This window comes from Cyrtonyx montezumae, unplaced genomic scaffold (genome assembly GCF_038088225.1).
Source record: "Cyrtonyx montezumae isolate F1298 unplaced genomic scaffold, pur_monq_1.0 scaffold_17, whole genome shotgun sequence".
Lineage (NCBI taxonomy): Eukaryota > Metazoa > Chordata > Aves > Galliformes > Odontophoridae > Cyrtonyx > Cyrtonyx montezumae.
In genome coordinates this window covers 617866-636811 of record NW_027071903.1, presented here as the reverse complement: position 1 = coordinate 636811, position 18946 = coordinate 617866, and the positions used below count along the sequence as shown (strand labels likewise).

The window sequence follows — 18946 nt, the reverse complement described above, 5'->3', positions numbered from 1 at the left end:
CAGCCATCAAATAACCTCTGCTTCAGTGTCTCATGTGGAATACCAATACCAAAAAGCATAAAACCATGACAGATCCCTGTTTTCCTAATGGTTCATGCCTCTTAGCTGGATTTATAAGATTTATACAAGCTCTCACAATTGCGTGGTCCCTGGCTCTGACTTCTGCCTTACCATGGTGCAAGCAGGATATCATGTGCCCTGTGGTCTTCCTGATTTGAATCTCTAGACTGCAGTCCTGCTGTTTTAGGCAGCCTGGGTTCAGCCTTTCTGCCCCCAGGGACCTCAGCCTGGTTGCCACATGCAGCCCAGCAGAGGGCTATGAATCTGTTGTCAAATCCTTGCAAACCCACAGAGAGACACTAACGCTCCACATCTTTCATTTCAGGATGCAATCTGTCCTCCTGGGGCATTTTGCTGAGATTTCCCATCTGTGACTCAGCTGCCGTGGACCAGAACTAAGGCTCAGAGTCCCACCCACAGGAACACTTTGGACTCAGCAGAGCTCTCCTGTTGCACACAGCTTTCAGCATGCTGCTCTGCAGAGGCTGGCAGCCTTCCCCCCTCAAGGTACCTTTCCCCTTCGTAATGAATGCAACGTTTGGATTGTACACTTTAAGACTTCCTGCTAATTTAGTTAGTGGGATGGAGCATTCAGGAGAGTGCTCCTCTAATAACATTCATCTGCTTAATTTGTATGTCGGAGGCAATAAAACTAGTTAAAAGTGGAAACATTTTATATTGATCTTTATAGGCCTTTCCAAATGGACAGGAGATGCTAACGCTGACCTCTTTGTGAGGGCTTTAGGCCAGATGCTTAAGGAGAATCACCTGCCTGTGTTCTGCATTGCTTTTGATCTTGTATGTCATCCTGTGAGTTCCCGTGGGACCTCACTTGGTAGCACGCATCTGGCACAGACACAATGGCCAGCTCTTCCTGCTCACAGAAGGAGTGAACTGACACTGAAAACCCAGATTTGGTGTTTTCCTCTAGAGCTGTCCCTAAAATAACTGGGTGAGGGGCAGCAGCATCTCCAGGGATGCCACAGCTTCTTCTCACTGCTAAGACCATTCGAACACCTGGGTTTGCACCTGCAGACGATTGTAATATGGACTTGAAGGGGACAGGGAGAGGCAGAGCATGTGAGCTTCCCTTTGCACAGGACCAGGTAATATCAACAACTTCGAGCCTGATTAACCCCTGGGAGAGCATGGCCCTGTGCTTTTGGCAGCAGGACTGGCACAAGGATAGTGAGGAAGCAGCAGGCCTGTAAACTCCACAGATAAGGAACTGCAGCAGCCCCTGGCATGAAGGTACAGTGACTGTGTTATGCTGAAATGAGTCACTCTGTGCTGCCAGAGCTTCGTGCTTTGAGGAAACTCAGTCTTTGACATAATTGTTCCTTAAAAGTCAGATCTTTCTTCTGGGAAACGGGAAGTCTTGGCTTGGGCTGACCTGCCTTGCTTTTTGGCTGGACAAAGGCATTTTTCCTGGCTGCACAAACACCCCGTGACTTTCACTCAGAACCTTCCAGAGGACATTTTTTAAAACCATTATTAATTCATTCTAATCAAGCACCAGAAGTGGTTTGAGAAGTGCCTTTATTCTCCAAGCTGGATACTGCACCAGCCCTTTAGCACTCATACATCTCCCTCAGCTCCTCCTTGCTGTAACAAGTGATGCTGAAGGTTTCTCAGGTCCTGGGGAGATGCTCAAGTCTCAGCCACATCCCCACATCATCTGACTGCAATTCGTGTGACTGCAGAATCTTCCCATTGAAGGCTTTTGTAGAATGGAGATTTGCACAGCTCCGTGCGTGGAAGATGTCCCTTTTCTTAGTGATGATGTATGAAGCTATCTCATTTAACATCCTCAAAGACGGGGATTTTTGTGTGAGCAGCTACGCCACAAATCTTGAAGCAGGGATAACTTGGCAATACAGTGTGTGTTCCTTGGACAGGTTTATAGAAGGGATGGTTTTATGATGAATGACAGAGCTGAGCACTCTGAAAACTTCCACTAGCACAAAATGTGCTTACTGCTGAGCTCACACCCAGGTTTGCACTTGGTCAGTCAGGCTGATTGGGAGCACAGATTTTCATTTTAACACCTTCAGTGGGTTAATTGCTCAGCACTAATATAATTGTACTACCCTATACACCTTTAGGGTAGAGTATATATACTTATCTCTTTTATTCTAGCTTTCAAGACCTGGGAAGACAGCCTTGCCAGGGGCCACAAGGGAGGAAAAATATCCAGAAAAGCCAAGAAGTATTTTCTTTCCAATGTTTCTAGCTAAAGCAGTTTTTCTTAATGCTGTAAAATATGTGAAATCCCTTGTTTGTTTTCCAAGACAGGATGGAGATAGAAGTGTATGAGGAGTGGAAATGGGTGGTGTGAAGAGTTCCCTGTTGGATGTGAGGATGGAGTATTGAAGGGCCCCAGCTTGGCCTATAGCCCTTAGGATTCTGGCCACGAAGATGGGTTGTTTATTTTCAGCAAATCCCTTACCCTGTGCCTCAGTTTCCTCAGCTGATGGTTGGAATAATCCACTCCAGGCATTGCGTGTGGTACCTTGGGAGGTAAAGATGGGAAGTGAGGTGTGCAGGAGCCATAACACTAGCTGTGACTTTTAGGTGAAGATCACAAACATCTGCTGGAATTTCAAGGAGAATTCACACTTCTTCAGCAAACAGTCCACAAACTGTAATGCACAGACCCTAGTTTCTCCTGCATAAATGGCAAAGCTTCATATATACAAAAAAAAAAAACAGGGCCAGTAAATGTTGTCTGTGTTAGCTATTAATCTTTAGAATTAGTCCTTCCAAGCCTGGATTGCAGGTCTATGAAACGAGCAACAAAAATGAAATTAGGGAGATTTATCGTGGGCAGTTATTTCACGCTGGTTTAGGTTTCAGCAAGAGATCAGACAAGTGAAATAGCACAAAGGCTTAAATTAAGTAGCGATACTGTAAGAAAAAGCCTTGTTTATTCTTCTGACCTGGCTGTGTCATTTGTCACTTTACAACATGGCAGTCAGAACGCTGGTGGGAGCTCCTGGTTGTGCTCGAGAGGTGCTTTATCATGCTGCAGATATTAATGTTGCCGTGAACAAGGGAGATTTGTTTTTAAGAAGAATTGGAGGCATCCCGTTGCGTGAGACAAAGCCCTCTGAGCAATAACAAATAAAGCCACAAATAGAAGACTGATGGTGCTGATGTATTCCTCTGTGGATGTACTAACCGTGCCTTTCAGTAACTCAGCACAACTCCTGATCTCATCTGACACTTGTGTAGGTTCTCCTGTCTATGTGCCATGTACCCTGTCCTGCTCTTTGGCACCTGTCCTTGCCCCTGCCCCAGGCAGGATGCTTTCAGCCTGATGTCCTTGTCCATTGAACACCCAGGCGCCTCGGTGTCCATGTATGTGTCTCAAAGCCCACACAGTCTGGCTGTCCCTCTCTTGGTCAGGCTCAGGCTGACTCATGGCCCCTTCCTCACTTTCCACGTGGTCATTTCTAAAGCACCTTCCTTCCCTAGCACCCACCCGTGCACGTGGATTTATTTTTACCCACTGACTGCATCTTCCTCATCTTCAAAATCATTTGCGGAAAGCTAACGTCAACTTGGCTTAATTAAAGCCTTTGCATGTTTATCATCTCTGTAAATCACTTCCTTCAAACAGGCTTCATACGAAGTTCTCACTTTGTCAAAACACGATCCAAAACCACAGCTCAGGGCACAGTGGGAAGTGCTCAAAAGGGAGGGCCGAGTAGTGGGGAAGTTTGGGTGAGCAGTTTGCTGCGAGCCCACCCCTCCAAGACCTTTCTTTCCCCCTGCGGCAGCTGTCATCTGATCCCACGCTCTGGTTTTGAATGGGGCTCTCTGAGGATGCCAGATGTTGGGAACAAAGGTCTAAAAATAATCTTTCCAAGTAATCTTCCCGTCTATCATTCAAGGGGAGCGCGTGCTTTGTGTGAACATGTGAGCCGAGAACCTGATCTAACTTTGTGGCAAGAAGTTCAACGGCAGCTCCTGGCTCCTGCTTGCGGGCTCCTTTTTTTTTCCCCCCCTTTCCCTTCCCAGAAGCCGCGCAGCAGAGAGCTCTCCAGCGAGCAGCCCTCGCGCTCCCTCCCTCTCCTCTCCCTCCTTCTTTGCCAGCACTCTGAATCGCTCGGATCCTGGGAAGCCGGGCTCCCTGCTTGATCTCTCATTGCGAAAATAGATTCCAAGGATGCTGTCAGAGCTGCTTTCCTGGAAAAAGACCTTCGCTGCGGCTCTGTGCATCTTCGTTCTGCTGGCACACTCAGGCTGTGCGAGGAATCTCTGGAAACGGGCTCTACATCTGAAGATGATGGAGAAATACGATGTGAGTAGGCTGTGGTGGGGCTGTTTTGGGTTGTGGGGGGGGCTGGGTGTGCTCGCCGTGAGATGGAAGTTTTCTTTACGTGTGTGTTTTAGAACAGGGAGCGTTTGGATCCACACCCTGTCTCTTTATAAAGGGCTGCGTGAAGTTTCCCAAGCTGGACGAAACTTTTGCCACCTAGCTGCTGCAATGGGAAACTTGTGCGGCGTGCCGAAATCCGTCGGTGCTGCGCTCAATGCTGCTCGTCCCACAGACATCACAGGGCAACAGGGGAAGGACTGGGGAATGCAAAATTGACGTGTCTGGGAATAGGCTTAGTGCAAAGAGGGTAATGTCAATATCTTCAGAAGGGTTCTGACTTAATCCCATAGAAGCCAGCACTGACCTAAGGCTCCTGCCTCTTGAATGGGGACATGTCCCAGTCAGTCAGTCTGTGTTCTCATGCTCTCATTTAATTGCATTTTACAGCCACTGCATGTGCACAAACAGCTCCTTGTGTCACAAGAGGTTCCTCCACCTGTCATCTGCCACCACACACAGCAGATTTGTGTTTAGAGTGGACGTTTTTAGGCCCATTACGTCTGGAGCAATGTCTGGGGACAAGTACATTCAGTCTGTGGGACTGCTGGCTCAGAAGTGTGACATACATCACCTGCCCGCATTGGATGAAATGAAATATGGCACTTTCCTCAAAATTTTGCAGGAAAACTGTGCTAACATTTCAAAGGTACCCCATTATTATCCAGCCAGAACAGCCTCCCTTGGGATGGAGTGTCTGGTCTGCAGTTTAATTGTAAAATAATGAAGCAAAAAGCTGTGTTTCATCCAAAATCGCTCATTGGAAGGTGTATTTATTATGTTCCTCTGTCGTATTTCAACGTGAAGCTCAAATTCAGTATGATCACAATGTCAGGGACCCAGAGAGACAGGACAGGAGCAGAACACGTACTTACATGTTGATCTTCAGATAATGTGCTGTGTAGAGGCACAGAGCCCACTCCCCTGAGGATATATCCTCTTTCAATCCACGCTTCTTCAAAGGGCTGTTTTTTCTGGCAGCCATGAATCCAGGTGCTACTGATCTGGCAAGCTCACTAGAATGGCTCATATTGACAGGAATGTTTTATCTAGGGAAAACAGCAAATGCCTTTCTGTTTCCTTCTTCTGCTTTGCAAGGAGGGAGGCTGTCCTCCCTCCACCCTTCTCTCCACTGAGAATCTCTTTTGGCAGCCCCTGTGTATCTGAGATTTGCTTTCTTTTCTCCCAAATGCTCCATGTTCCCTGCAGTTAGGACATCAGAGGCTGCGGGTGGAAGAGCTGATTGTGAGTCACTGCAGGGGGATAACAGATGGAGACACCCAGGGGGACACGGGCAAGGGCTGAAGGGGAGGAAGGGATTTAGCTGAGAGTTGTGGTGTTTGAATCCACATAGCTTACTGGGCATGGTGGGGATGGGTCAGTGGTTGAACTTGATGATCGTAGTGGTCTTTTTCAACCTTAATAATTCTCATTCCATGAAAATATCCAAGTCCATAGCAGGAGGAATGTGTCCACCAAACCAATGGCTGCAGGACGACGAGGAGGTGTAGTGGTCAGAAATTGGCTTGGTGTTGCTCATTATTGGCTCTGAGGATGGGGTTACTTAGAGACAAGGAGTTGGGTGGGAATGGAGATAGAGGAAAGAGAGGGAATGCAATGGGAAGGAAAAATGGCAGTCAGAGTGGGATGGAGGAGCTGGGCTTCCAGCTTTTAGCAAACTTGTCTGTTTTACAGCCAGAGGGGCCTCACTAAGAGCCATGATTTGCAGCTGGGGTTCTGCAGCCCCCTGCACAGTCTGGGGACTGCTCCTGGAGGGCAGAGAAGGGAGCTGGCTGGGAATGGGCTTTGCTTTATTATTAAGACACCCACATGTCTAGTGGGAAAACCCAGGGCAGTATTGAATTTATTCCAGCGTCAGCTACATCAAACATTTTAGGAAAAAATCCAGCCTTCTTTGAAAGATTTGCAGCAATGAAGGTTTCCTTGCAGCTGCTGTTAAGTTCCCCCAACAATTTACTTACCCTCCAGCTAGCCATCAGACATCTGCATGGAGATAGGCTCTTTGTCTACCAGCTTAGCATGCTTCTCGTGTGCCTAGGAGTAATATGTGAACAGAGAACTGGGCTTTGACACAAGCTTCAGGTGCACACAACAAAGCAGATGTGGGATTTTTTGGAGGCTGCATCTCACAGTCACTATGGAAAATAAAGGTTGAAGGTGAGCAGTTGCGTTCGGGTTTTTTCCTGATCGTGTGTGCTGACTGCCAGCATTCTTAGCTGAGCCCTGAACTTTCCTCCTTACCTCTGTCTGTATAGCTCCAATGCAGATCTTCCCTTAAAAATGATTGAATGGGAAAAATTAATGGGAAAAGCCATAGGAAACAATTTGCCTCCCGAGTGGAAAAAATATTCCTAAAGGAAGAAATTTTGACAGTTGTCACAATCTGTAAAAATGATAAATCCAAGCTGTGCTCCAAGCCAAACCTGGGATCTTAGGAGAGATTTTAAAGAGACAGGTGTTCTGTGAAGGACGGAATCCTGTTTCCCACTGCGAGTTTAGCAGGCATAAACCGGTGGCAATAGCTCCATTAGACCACACCCAGGAAAATTTATTGTCTATGAGGTTTAGAAGGAGAGGGATTAAGAGCAGTAGCTCGAGAGGAAATGGGCAGTGAGGTCAGAAGTGCAGAGGAATTTGGCTGAAACTTTCTCATTGTTCCCCGATGGAAATCCCATTCATTAAGCTGACTATTCATTGCGATTTTGGCTTCTTGCTTTCTGAATCATCTGTAAAACCACCGCTGTAACCGTGGGCTTTTTCCCTCCATCTATCCATTATTGTCCAGTATTAATTTGATGGCTACATCTGGGCCTGCAGCTGACATCTCAGTAATGGAATGGTAAACGGAGACCTTCAGGGATGCATGCTCCCTCAGAAAGGAGGCCTGTGATATGTTCAGAACTGCATACATTTACTGTTAAATGCGATCTTATATCCTTTGGGGGCAATTTCTTGTCCACTGCGTGTAACCAACAAAGGTGAAAGCAGAAGGAAGAAAATGTGTTGACAGTGGGAGAGGGCACAGGGCTGTGGTTTATGGAAACATTAGCAGTTCTCTGTCTCTCACGTGCAGACTCACACACATTATCTAACCAGGTATAGATGTAACCAGGATATGGACTTTCCTTGCGTACACCTTCTTCCATAAATGAAAACTTTTATTCATCCTGACTCTGCTCTGCCGTTGTGTGTTTCCCGACTCAGTCACTGCAAAGCGTGCGGCTGAGAAATGTGCTGCTCTCCATTTCCCCCTAGCTATCACCCAGAGAAATGAGCTCAGCTCTGATGGACAGGCACCCACGTTAGTGATACAGGTATATCCTGCACATGGTACATGGCAGAGTATGGAAGTAAAACTTCTCACATTGTTAGCAGAAAAAATGTGCGTTGTCAAGTGCAGACCTCCTCCTGGGGCCTTTCCCAGGACGTGTTTTTGGGCAGTACCTGTGCTGACATGCTGTTTCACAGAGGCATGCATGCTCCACAGAAGCCATGCAGAGCTTTGGGAAGTTAGAATGCAGGGCAGCTAGAGGAAGATATAAGTCTCACCCCGGATTTCTCCATAGCCCGGTGGTGAAATTTTCTGGGACCTCCTCGGGGGCAGTTGCATCACATTGTTTCTTGGAATAACAGCCTCAGTAGTTCGTCACTGATTTTGAAACACAGGGGTGATGGGGCCAAGTACACAGAGCTCTTAAACCAGCAAGCAGGTGGCAGCTCTCTGTTCTCCCTTTTGCTAGACGTTGCCCTCTGTAAAAAGGGCAAATCCACAACCTGTCTTTTGATTTGGCTGGAGCTTATTAGTGTGTGTTAATGGGTCTGATTTTTGCCCTTTGTGAGCACATTATGATGCACTGTAGAGCTAAGCTCAAGCTCAGCAGTTTAGCCAAGAGTGAGAAGGGAATGGGGGATTCACCTCTGACAGAGGGAGCTGTCTTCTTGCTAAAATGCCACCAGCACAGATAATATCGGAATGCTGCTTCTTACAAATGTTCCTGGAAAAATCCTGTGCCTGTTAATCCTCTTTCCATCTCCCTGTCTGTTCTGTGTGCAGTGAGCAGTGGGGCTTCTCTCTGCTGTAGCTCAGCACAGCCTCATTTGCTTTGTGATGAACTGCCATCACCCCCTCAGGTCTCACCCACATCACCTCTGTTTTTAAGAATGGTTTCCAATTCAACAACTTGAGACCCCACAGGACATAGGTCTGAATGCCTTTGGACCTCTCCCATCCCAGAAGGGTGTGACAGTGGGAGAAGGAGCGTAGGCTCTACCAGGAGCCAGGCACTACCTGAACATTAGCTCCAGGACCCTTTGGGGATGTAATCTCATACCAAGACAATGTCATCCTTGCAACTCCTTTACCAGAGCAGCATTTGGGGATGCTTGTCATGGTGGTGCCCACAGCCTTTCCTCTCTGTTTGCTGGAGTATAAAAGACTTTAAGGCTTTTTACCTCCTCATTGCCATTGCAGTCATTTTAATTACCAGTGAACTCCACACAGCAGTTTGATGGCTTGGTGTTTCCAAAGAGATGTGCTAACGTGGTCGTATATCTCTGTCTCCAGCGCACCGAAGTCAGAGCTGGGGAAATGAAACTTTTCCTGCCTAGAGATTACCTGAGAGCCCCTTCTGTTTCAGCTGCTGGGATGTTTGGTATCCGCCTTACGCCAAACCTTTGTTTCCTTTTCTTTTCTTTGCAAGGATTATGAGTACCCTCTTCATTCTCACAGTGCCCACTACCAGAAGAACGACCGCTGCCCACCGCCGCCCCAGACCTTGCCGGACCGAGCCTGCGAGGTGCCCAGCTGCCGCTCCGACTCCGAGTGCGAGAGGCACAAGCGCTGCTGCTACAACGGCTGCATCTACGCCTGCCTGGAGTCTGTGCAGCCACCTCCAGGTACTGCTAGCCAAGCGTGGCAGAGAGAAACACGTACAGCTTCAGGTCACGGGTGGGAGGCGTGCTTCGCGTGGGATGAAGCTTCGGTTCCGCGCTTCTGATCTCTTGGAGGTTTATTTGGGGTGAATGTTGAAACAAAAACGAGCGAAGATCGACCAGCTAGTGCAAATGAAGCCAGTTCTTTTCCTGGGATTATATATTCAAAAATTAAAAATAATAATAATAATAATAATAAAATCTCCATCTGAATTTGTGCTTGCAGAAGCCAGGCAACCAACTCGTCTGTTCGGTGCAGTGGGAATGGAGGATCTGTTCAAATCCAGGAGCCCAGGCAGCCTCGTCATTGCCAGTTAGAGAATATGTGATTTCTCCTTTTTGTGCCTTGACTCTGTGGTTTCTTGTTTCTTTTACAGTTTTGGACTGGTTGGTTCAGCCCAAACCCCGCTGGCTGGGAGGAAATGGTTGGCTTTTGGATGGCCCAGAGGAAGTCTTACAAGGTACAGTACATTTCGCTGTCCTCTCCATTGAGATGAGTGATTATGCAGAAGATAGTAAATAATGTGTTTATATCATAGCCAGAGCTTGACAGGGCTGTTGACATACTGGGGCTGCTGGTATTTGTCTAGGATTTCTGTTCAAATAACACTGTGTTGTGCAGGGAAATACTTTCTGGTACAGTAAATCAGTTGCTTTTTATGGGTTTGGCCGGAAATCCTGTGCTAGGAGAGCCTGATTAGATCTGCCCTTCCAAAACCAAGAGCAACACACAGGGGAGAGCTTCGAGGCTGCAAAGCACAAGGAGTACTCCTGGGAATGGGATTTTTATCCATTCTTGAAATAAATAGAAATATATATATATTATTATTTTTGTCAGCGTACACAGGTTTTCCAGCAGCTGCCTGATGAACTGTGGGCAGACAATGGTGAGGAGCTGCCATAGCCTGCAGTGGACTCCTCACACAGCTGCCCTGGGATGGGGGCTCAATTCCAGCTCTTGTGTCAGGGGAATGCATTAAACAAGAACTATGGTAAAGTGCTGCAGAGCTGAGTGAGGCCGACATTGCAGGGAGCATCAAAGCTTGGGGACTGCTAATGAGATTGGGCTTCTCAGCTAATTCCACAGAGAGTGGGCTTTTAATTACACTTTTCAAATATGAAACATTTCAAAATGAAGTGATGAGGCAGTGGGGAGGCAGGAATTTTTCTTCTGTGAGGCATCTTGGAATGTCTGGATGCCTAAAGTTCTCAATTTCATGATGGAAAGGCTGTTCCAGCTTTTGATCAGCTTTAGTCAGACTCAGGTAGTGCCAGTAAATTACCCTTTTTGGTCCTACACAGATGGTATCAGACTCAACAAACCTTGATTCTCATCCATTATGGAAACGCCCAGTTCTTCCAGAGAAAATTCTGCCTCCAGCTCATTGGAATTGCACTGCTAGAAATAAGATAAATTGGGTCCCTCCTCATCCATCCCCATTGTGCTTGTGTTATTTCTTCTTATTTTATCACCTTATCTCAGCTCGAGGGAGTAATTAGTGAAGTAAGACCCATCAGTTATGGCATAGGAATTACAGCAGAGGTTCTTAAATTTGAAACTCCGGCAAATGAAAGGGTGGAGTGTGCTGGCATAGCCTGTATGCTTAACATAGGCAGACGCAGACAGCAAGGCCTGCTTGACTTTCTTATTCTCCACGCTTGCTGGATATTCAGGGTCAAGGTGCTTGAGGCCTCTGTTGGCAGCACGGGGTGGTGCTGCCTTTACTCTACAATGACTCTGAGCTTCAAATTCATCAGTACTGGGTGTGGAGCAAAGAACAAAGCAGCAAACTGCCAGCTTCCTGCTCATGTTCCCCCAAATTCCTCACCCAACCCAAAACACTGGAACAGATGTATGGCTGCTTGGAGGCAAAAGCAGCGTGGTGAGACCACCCACAAGAGACCACCAGTGGTGGCTTATTTTCATCACTGTCCAACACAGACCCCACACAGCAGGCTGTGGGTAGGATGGTGTTACCAACAGTTGGGCTGCACTCCCCAAGTTGAGTTGGACACATCAGGTTTTGTGCAAGGTGTGAACTCATTCTTCCACTCTGCCAGACGTCTTTGGAAGTGCTAGCTCCCTGGTAGCCTTGTTTGGGAAGTAGCCTGCAGCAGTCTTGGGAGGCATCCTATCCAGGAGGATGCACAGGAAGAAGTTGCTGTGCTGTCCTGTTTTGTTTACCTGTGGGTGATAAAGCTGCAAATTGTCACCTTCGGGCTTCTTTTGCAGCAGAGGCCTGCAGCACCACTGAGGATGGAGATGAGCCTCTGCATTGCCCCACAGGGTATGAGTGCCACATCATCAACCCTGGCAACACAGCCGAAGGAATCCCTAACAGGGGCCAGTGCATCAAGCTCCGTGGAAATCCAGGTCAGCTGACTGGGAACCTCCCTTCCTTTCTTGTTCTGTCAAGCAAACACCAGTAAGATATGGGGTTTGGGCTTTGGTTTTATCATCTCCTATCTTTTTCTTTATTAACCTCCCTCACATAATGCATAGCTGTATGGTTCTTAACACTGGCTAGGTCTAGGAGACTGAATAACAATATACATGGTAAACAGAGAAAAGTCATCTGGAGCTTGAACTTTGTAAATCACTTACAGCCAGTTTGAAATTTTACCCAAATCTTCTTCCATTTGGGGAAATCTATGATTCCTTGACTCATAGCTACTGCAAAGGACAGAACATTATAATAGGCAACACAAAGGATGAAAGGCTGGCTGATATGCTGTCATTTTGCACCTTCTTTTTCAGATGGACGCAACCTGAGGCACAAGTATTACAAGGAGTATTTTGGTGAGCAATTGGCACAGAATGTTTGCTATTATTGAGCCTTACAGTTCCTTTATTGTTTACAGTGAATTTGCTGCTTATGAAATGGAGGTCTGTGAATAGCAAAAAGCTGTTCTTTAGTCTCAAGGCTCTGTGGTCAAAAAGATTTTATTTTCAGATCTGCATTGCCTTGACTGTGGGACTCTTGGGAACCAGTGTTGCCAGCTGTGACACACTGTTGAATGATATAGCCTTCTGCTAGGAGTTCCCACCCAAGGGGTGAGAAACACCCAATCCTACAAACTTTTGTTATCTGACAGTATATTTTTGGTGCTTTGGTCACGGCTCTGGACTCACTGCAAATGAATATAGAAATCAGTCAAAAACAGGGTCTTTTTTCCAAGAAAGTTAGCATGGTTTTTTTATGTTTATATTTTTTGCCACTGACTAACCTGCAATCTGATCTCACTGAGTTCTGTTTTACAGGCAGCAGTTCCAACAATGTGGTCGGCTATGTGAAGAACCAGCAGAAGCATTTGGGTTAATCAAAAGTGTGCCTGGGTAAGTGTGCTGTGAGAAAAGGGAGAGCTGGGTGAAAATAGTTGGTGGTCAGTAAGCACTTATTTAGAGAAATAATGGCTTGAGGCTGAAATTACCTCTCATCAAAACATCAATATAGGGACAGTGCCTTCATCCTTTGAACAGATGCATACATCAGGCTCTAAGAGTAGAGCTCAAACACTTCTGCAGACAAACAGATGGTGCTGTGAAATTGTCCCTGAGCCATGGTGGAGAGAGCTCTGCAAAATGTTCGCAGAGAAGTTAATGTCTTTCCCAACTTCTACTCTCTCCTTCTTTCTTCTGATTCCACAAGACAGACCTGATTTTTTTTTAATTTTTATTTTTATTTTAGTAACCCTTGCTTTCTCAGTATTTAGAGGATGAGATGATTTTTAGGGAGAAAAATGCTGTGAAACTTTGTGAGGTTTAAGACCTCCAACTTTTTGTTTAGGGGCTTCTTTTAATATAGGTATGGCTGATGCTGCAAGACCAAGTAGAAGCAGAATTCCAGGTTGATTGTAGTAAGGGTCAATCTCATGAATACTTGCATATGTGGATGACCTAATGGAGTAACTTTATGTGCACAAACAGTTGTCCTCAACAATGTGACCAGTTCAGGCAAATGAATTTGTGTCTGGACAGACCAAAGCCAGCTGAAAGTGCTCCTTTAACTCTATCTGACAAGAGTGAAAATATTTATTGTACTGAAGATTCTGTCCCAAGTCGGTATTCTCAACACTGTTAGCTTCACCTTAAAACTAACTTGAGCTTAATGGGCAGTTATGAAAACAAAGCAGTTAATTATATCTTTCTTGTACCTACGTCAGGGTGACTATTAAGATTCCTTGGCTACGTAAGGACAAGATCTGTACAAACCTCCTCGTAAGGATAAATATTTTAATTCCTTTTTTGTTGTTGTTTGAATTTTCACCCAGCTGGACCACTCTGTTAAGCAGCTTTCAAGGAATTATTTACTCCCAACAGTTATGTTTTGGAAGAATTCTAGTCCCAAATCTCCATGAGGCCATCTTCAACACGACCCTGATCCCTGCCTATCAACGATAAAGACTTTGATTGTCAAGAAACAGGATGAGTCTCAATTTTAAGCCTTTCAGCATGGGGAGGAATGTGATCCCCTGAAAGAAACCACACCGTTTATGTGCTGCCTTCCCACTGAAGAAATGTAAATAGCACAAAGCGGACGCCTGCAAACCACAGTGCCCTTATCAGGATGCTGGCACACATCCCGCTCTCTGTCTGTCTTGGGTGACCAATTCTGATCTCACTGCAAACACAACAGCACAAAAATATTCAGTAGCATGACAATAATCAAGACAAAGACTAAAGGAGCTCTCTGTATCAAGTCCAGCCCCTGCCTATCTCAAACAACTGCTTTACTTAAGTTTTCTCACAAGCAACAAGAAACCTGCAGGTTTCTTCTTTTCCTATTTGTAGGTGGGTTTCACCCAGTTTGATGCCTTGTCTACAGCCCTAAGCCTGAAATCATAAGGATTTGTGGAGGTAGGAGAAAAACAGGGTTTTTTTATGTTTCTTTCCTTAAGCTTCTCAGTCTGGTGAGCTGCAGGCTGTGAGCTAATGAACAGATTTCTTTCCTCAGTATCTAAGCAGTTAGAGACACACATGCCAACCTTTTAAGGCTGTCATTTTTAGCCACCTGAGTTCATACTCCCAAATAATGAATCCGTCCTTTCATACCTGCAAAACCTCAGCAGTGGGGCTGAAGTTTGTGTTATTTGTGCACATCGTAGAAAAGCAAAAGCAGGATAAATACATACAATTAAAAGGATTGTCTGGCAGATGGGCTACTGCTCTCTGGAAGTGCTGCACCTTTATGTCCAATCCATGAATCCTTAGGGTCATGTTATTTGTGTTTTGGCCGTGCAGCTTTTTGTAGCTGTTCAGCACTATGAAATGGAAAACACATTTTCTGTGAACGTTTTCCATTTCTACGGATGCTCCTAAAGGGACCGTAGCATTTCATTCTGACAAATCAGTCAAAATTGCTAGGCTATTTTGGCTCCCTTGCTTAGTGCATGTCCCCATCTGCAGGCATAAAATTAGCATTGGGCTGTGCAGAATAGTAGCCGTGTTTATAAATACCCAATTCACAAACACAAGGGCTTGCTTCCTCCCACAAACTGTGAGATTTTTTCCATTCACAGAATGGTTTAAGCCAAAGCTCAGATGCTTATAAAACACTTGATACTTTGCATATGACATTTGCAGCTGGAGAGATGAAAGTTGCCAAACTGTTCTCCGTTTCCTTTTGTAAACAGACATGCTCCTCAGTGCCTTATGGAGAAAAAGAACAGATGAAAGGCTCCACGCTTTCCTAAACCTCTTCATTTGTTGAACTGCCTTCAGTTCTCCATTCCTTTGCTTCACATTCTAGCCATTAAATGCAACACCACATTCAGACAGATCTATTTCTATAACTTCATCCAGGAATATACTTAATTTTAGTGGACGCATTCACCATGCTGATTGCTTTCTTGTAGAGGGAAAAAGCACATACTGGCCACGTTGCTGGATGAGTTGGTAAAGGTATTTTCCAACTGCAAAGTGTATTTTTATTTTAGAAGAAAATTTACAAACTAATACTTCCTAATGAACTTTCTGTTTACTGGATGTCATCCAAGACATCGCCCTTCCTCGTGGTGCTACCTGTGTTTGTCCTCCCAAGTTAATTCTTTTCAAGTGATCAGTTGTCAGACGCGGTGACAGAAGCTCCAGAAGCAGCTTTGTGTAAATGCTGTGTTTTCATCAGCGCTGTCCATCATGCGTTGTCTCTCCAAAGACAACTGGCTTAGCCACACTTCCACGAAGCACAGTAGGAAATAGCAAATGTAGGTTGTTTTCCTTGTCCCCACTTACGCCTTGAAGCATGTTTGGTGCTACGATCCACTTCACAAGTGTCACTGTGTGGCTGACCCTTCCCAGCTCAGTGGGTGCAGGTTCTGCCACTTGGGTGCTCAATAAAAACGTGACCAGGATATTTTGCAGCTCTGCGTAGTTTTGATGTGTGTTCTTGATAGATGCTTCGCTTTAGATTCTGAGAAGACAGGACAGAGAGCTGAAGCTTAAGGAAGATGTTAAGGAAGCTGAGGAAACACAGGAAGACAAATGTCATTTTATTCAAGGGAAGGGAGATGGCACATCCCAAAACCTGTCCACCACCACCAGTGTCCCCTTCCACAGGGACCACCTCTGTGGGGCAGAAGTTTGTAGTATCTTCTTTTCTTCTGCTCAGGCTGTGAGGAGAGCAGGGCTGATGAGTCAGATAAAAGGTGACCTGTTGATGGGACTGGGCATTTATCCCAGAGACATCTGTGTTGATTCTGAGATGTCGCTCATGGCCAGATGGCCTCGAGCTGTCAGCTCAAGTGCTTTGTGGGAAGCCAAGGTTTCCTCTAAGAGTGGATAAGCAAACAAAAGGAGGCAGGAGGTGGGTTTCATTGCTTAAAGTGCTGTGGCTTTTGAGAAGAGACCAACTAGCAAAAGGTATCAGGGTGGCTCTTCAGTCTGGTGGCAATCCTTGGGATCTCTTAAACTTGTGGTAATGGTCATCTGGACTGTTTGGGTGGGCAGATTACAGATGTGTGCATATGCCTAACACTTCCTGCTGTGAAGTGTGATGGGCTAAACAACTTGACTTTCAAGGTTGTAATTATGTCTGAATTTCAACTTCTTTCTACATTAATGCAAGGAAATACAGTTTGCTGGCTGTCTTCATGGAAAACAGTGTGATTTAAGGCATCATCTAGGAGTGACAATGAAGTGCTGGCAGCACATCCAAGAGCCCAGCAGCTGGTGCCCATGGAAAGATGAACATTACAACAGACTTCTACCAAGTCAGAGGCCTGCATTAGAACTGCAGAGTGCACCGCTAGCTCAGTAATCTGCAGAAGTTATAAATACAAGAATAACAACGACCAAATGTTGTCATTTTTTTGCATGCCTAGTTCAGAAGGGGCTTGCCTACCTCCAAGAAGCTGCTCCATAGCTCCATGCAACATGAAGCAGTCTGCAAGGTTGAGCCAACACACAGAAGAGTCTTTGGAGCCTCGGAAACATAACAGGAGTTGCTCATGGGGGCTGTTTGCTCTACTATGTGTACTCAGGCTGGACTTTTCTCTGGAGGTGGTGTCAGGTGAGCATCAGTTGTCTCTGGCAAACTGTGCAAAAACAAAAGAGGTGCAACAGGTCACATCCCCCTGCCTTTCTCTTCCCTAAAGGCAGAGAGTCCTGACAATATGGTTGTGAAGCACTTTGCATTTTAAAAGGTATTCCATTTTTTTAATAACCACAGAGATCTCTTTGCTGGACTCAGGATACAGCATGGAGAGCCTAAAGTGATTTTAGTATCAATTAAAGACACCTTTTCTTGATGAGTCTACAGAGATTAAGTCCTATTTCTTCCCATCATTTTCTCCTTGCTTGCAGAGACAAAGTGTCAAGAACCATATGGGAAAAGCTGTACAGAACAGACAGGGCCTTTTGGCATTTTCCACCCCACCAGACAGGTCTCTCAGCATAAGCAGCAGAGGCTGTGCAAGCAGTAACCAAGAGATTTTAGAAAAATTCCCATTTCCTTCCCAGTGGCATACCTAGGGATAGATCTTAAGTAATAACAGAGCCAGGCTGTTATCTGCCCTGTATCAAAAGCGCTGAAAAACGTGGAAAGGAAATGGCCTAAATCTTAGTTCCTTGCTGTTGTAACAGGCTGTGAGCTTTCAAGTCAAAAACCCCTCTTCTCTGCCACCCCTTGCTGCACACACTGTGCAGCACATCACAGTGCTCTCTTCTTCTCATCAAAAGAGATTTTTCATGGGAAGGATGCACCAGGAAGAGCCCGTGTGGGCAGGTCTGTGTTCTCACCGGCAGATGTGGCTATTCTGCTCAGGGGCATGGGAAAAATCCAACCTGAAAGCAGAATATTTGGACACCTGGGCATCAGTCCCATGCACTAGAGTTTCTTTCCCTCAAGGTGGCACAAGAGAAGCAAAAGTGTGACCAGCCCTGCTTATGGAGAGGGAAGCAGATGAAGGAGGCTGCAGGGATCTTGCACCCATCAGTGCGGCCTCTGGGAAGGAAGCAGCCCTCTGTGGTACTTAGCCAGCTCTCTGCCAAGGCTGCTTTGCTGACAAATCTTCCTCTGGATCAAGCCTCAGTGCTGCCAGGGATGGGGTGAGATCTTGGTCTGTGCCCCACAGAAGGGCTCACAAGGGCTCTGTGCTTGCCTCACACGAGCCAGGGCACAAAATGCTCAGAAAGCAGCATCCAGAGGTAACGTTTGGGAGAATCAGAGAATGGCTTGGGTTGGGAGAGACACTAATGATCATCCAGTTCCTATGGGCAGGGTTGCCATCTAGTAGAGTAGGTTGCCCAGGGCCCAACCTCCAGGGATGGGGCATCCACAGCTTCTCAGGGCACCGTATGCCGCTGCCTCCCACTCTCTGAGCAAAACAGTTCCTTCTTGCAGTAAGAAATAATAGGAAAATAGGAAATAATAGAAAAGAACTATAATAGAAAAGAACTATAATTGCTGTGGGTTTTCTTTTTTTCTGTGATCTCTGTGGGTCCCCTCCAACATGAGGTATTCTGTGTCACGTCCCTCCCTGACCTCGGTGCTCAGCACCCAGTGGGTGCCCCAGAGTTAACACATTGGCCTCTGTACCTTACATATACTCAGGATTTTGTTCTCCTCTGGGTTGTTCATTCAGTACTGAGCTACATGTGTCTCTCCACAAGCAGCAGCTCTGTACCAAGAGGAGGAAGTTATAGAAGGAAACCAGCAGCAAGAGCCTGTTGCTCAATTAGCTGCATTGTCAGCAGCGCTTGGCTAACGAGAGCCGTGCCCAGGATTGTACAACCCACACACACTGCACACAGCTGGCCCTGCAAGGAGCTGGGGTTTTGACTGTTGGTTGCTCATCTACAGCTGTGCAGGTGGTGGGAGAAGTTTTGGGGTCAGAGAAGGAAGGACAAGCTCAGGCAATTCTTTCCCACCAGCACAGAGAGGGAGGAAATGGTTTTCACTGATTTTCTATCAGAGATATGAGAAATGATTCAACAAGACCCAGAAGCTACAGAAGGAGAGAAAATAAAAGCATGTCGAATGCTGGGATGCTTTGCTACCTCATTCCCATAGATTTTGCTCAGTTCTGAACCTTCCCAGTGCCTTTGGGAGCCCA

At 46.1% G+C, this 18946-nt stretch overlaps 1 protein-coding gene across 1 annotated transcript; it reads left to right on the top strand.

Moving 5' to 3' along the window:
- Positions 1–3713: 3713 nt before the first annotated feature.
- On the top strand, positions 3714–12730 carry WFDC1 (WAP four-disulfide core domain 1). The gene is made up of 6 exons (XM_065733103.1): positions 3714–4366; positions 9163–9358; positions 9772–9855; positions 11628–11768; positions 12153–12194; positions 12657–12730. Exons 1-6 carry the CDS (start codon positions 4232–4234, stop codon positions 12713–12715), a joined length of 657 nt encoding a protein of 218 aa, XP_065589175.1. The 5' UTR covers positions 3714–4231; the 3' UTR covers positions 12716–12730.
- The last annotated feature ends 6216 nt before the right edge of the window (positions 12731–18946 follow it).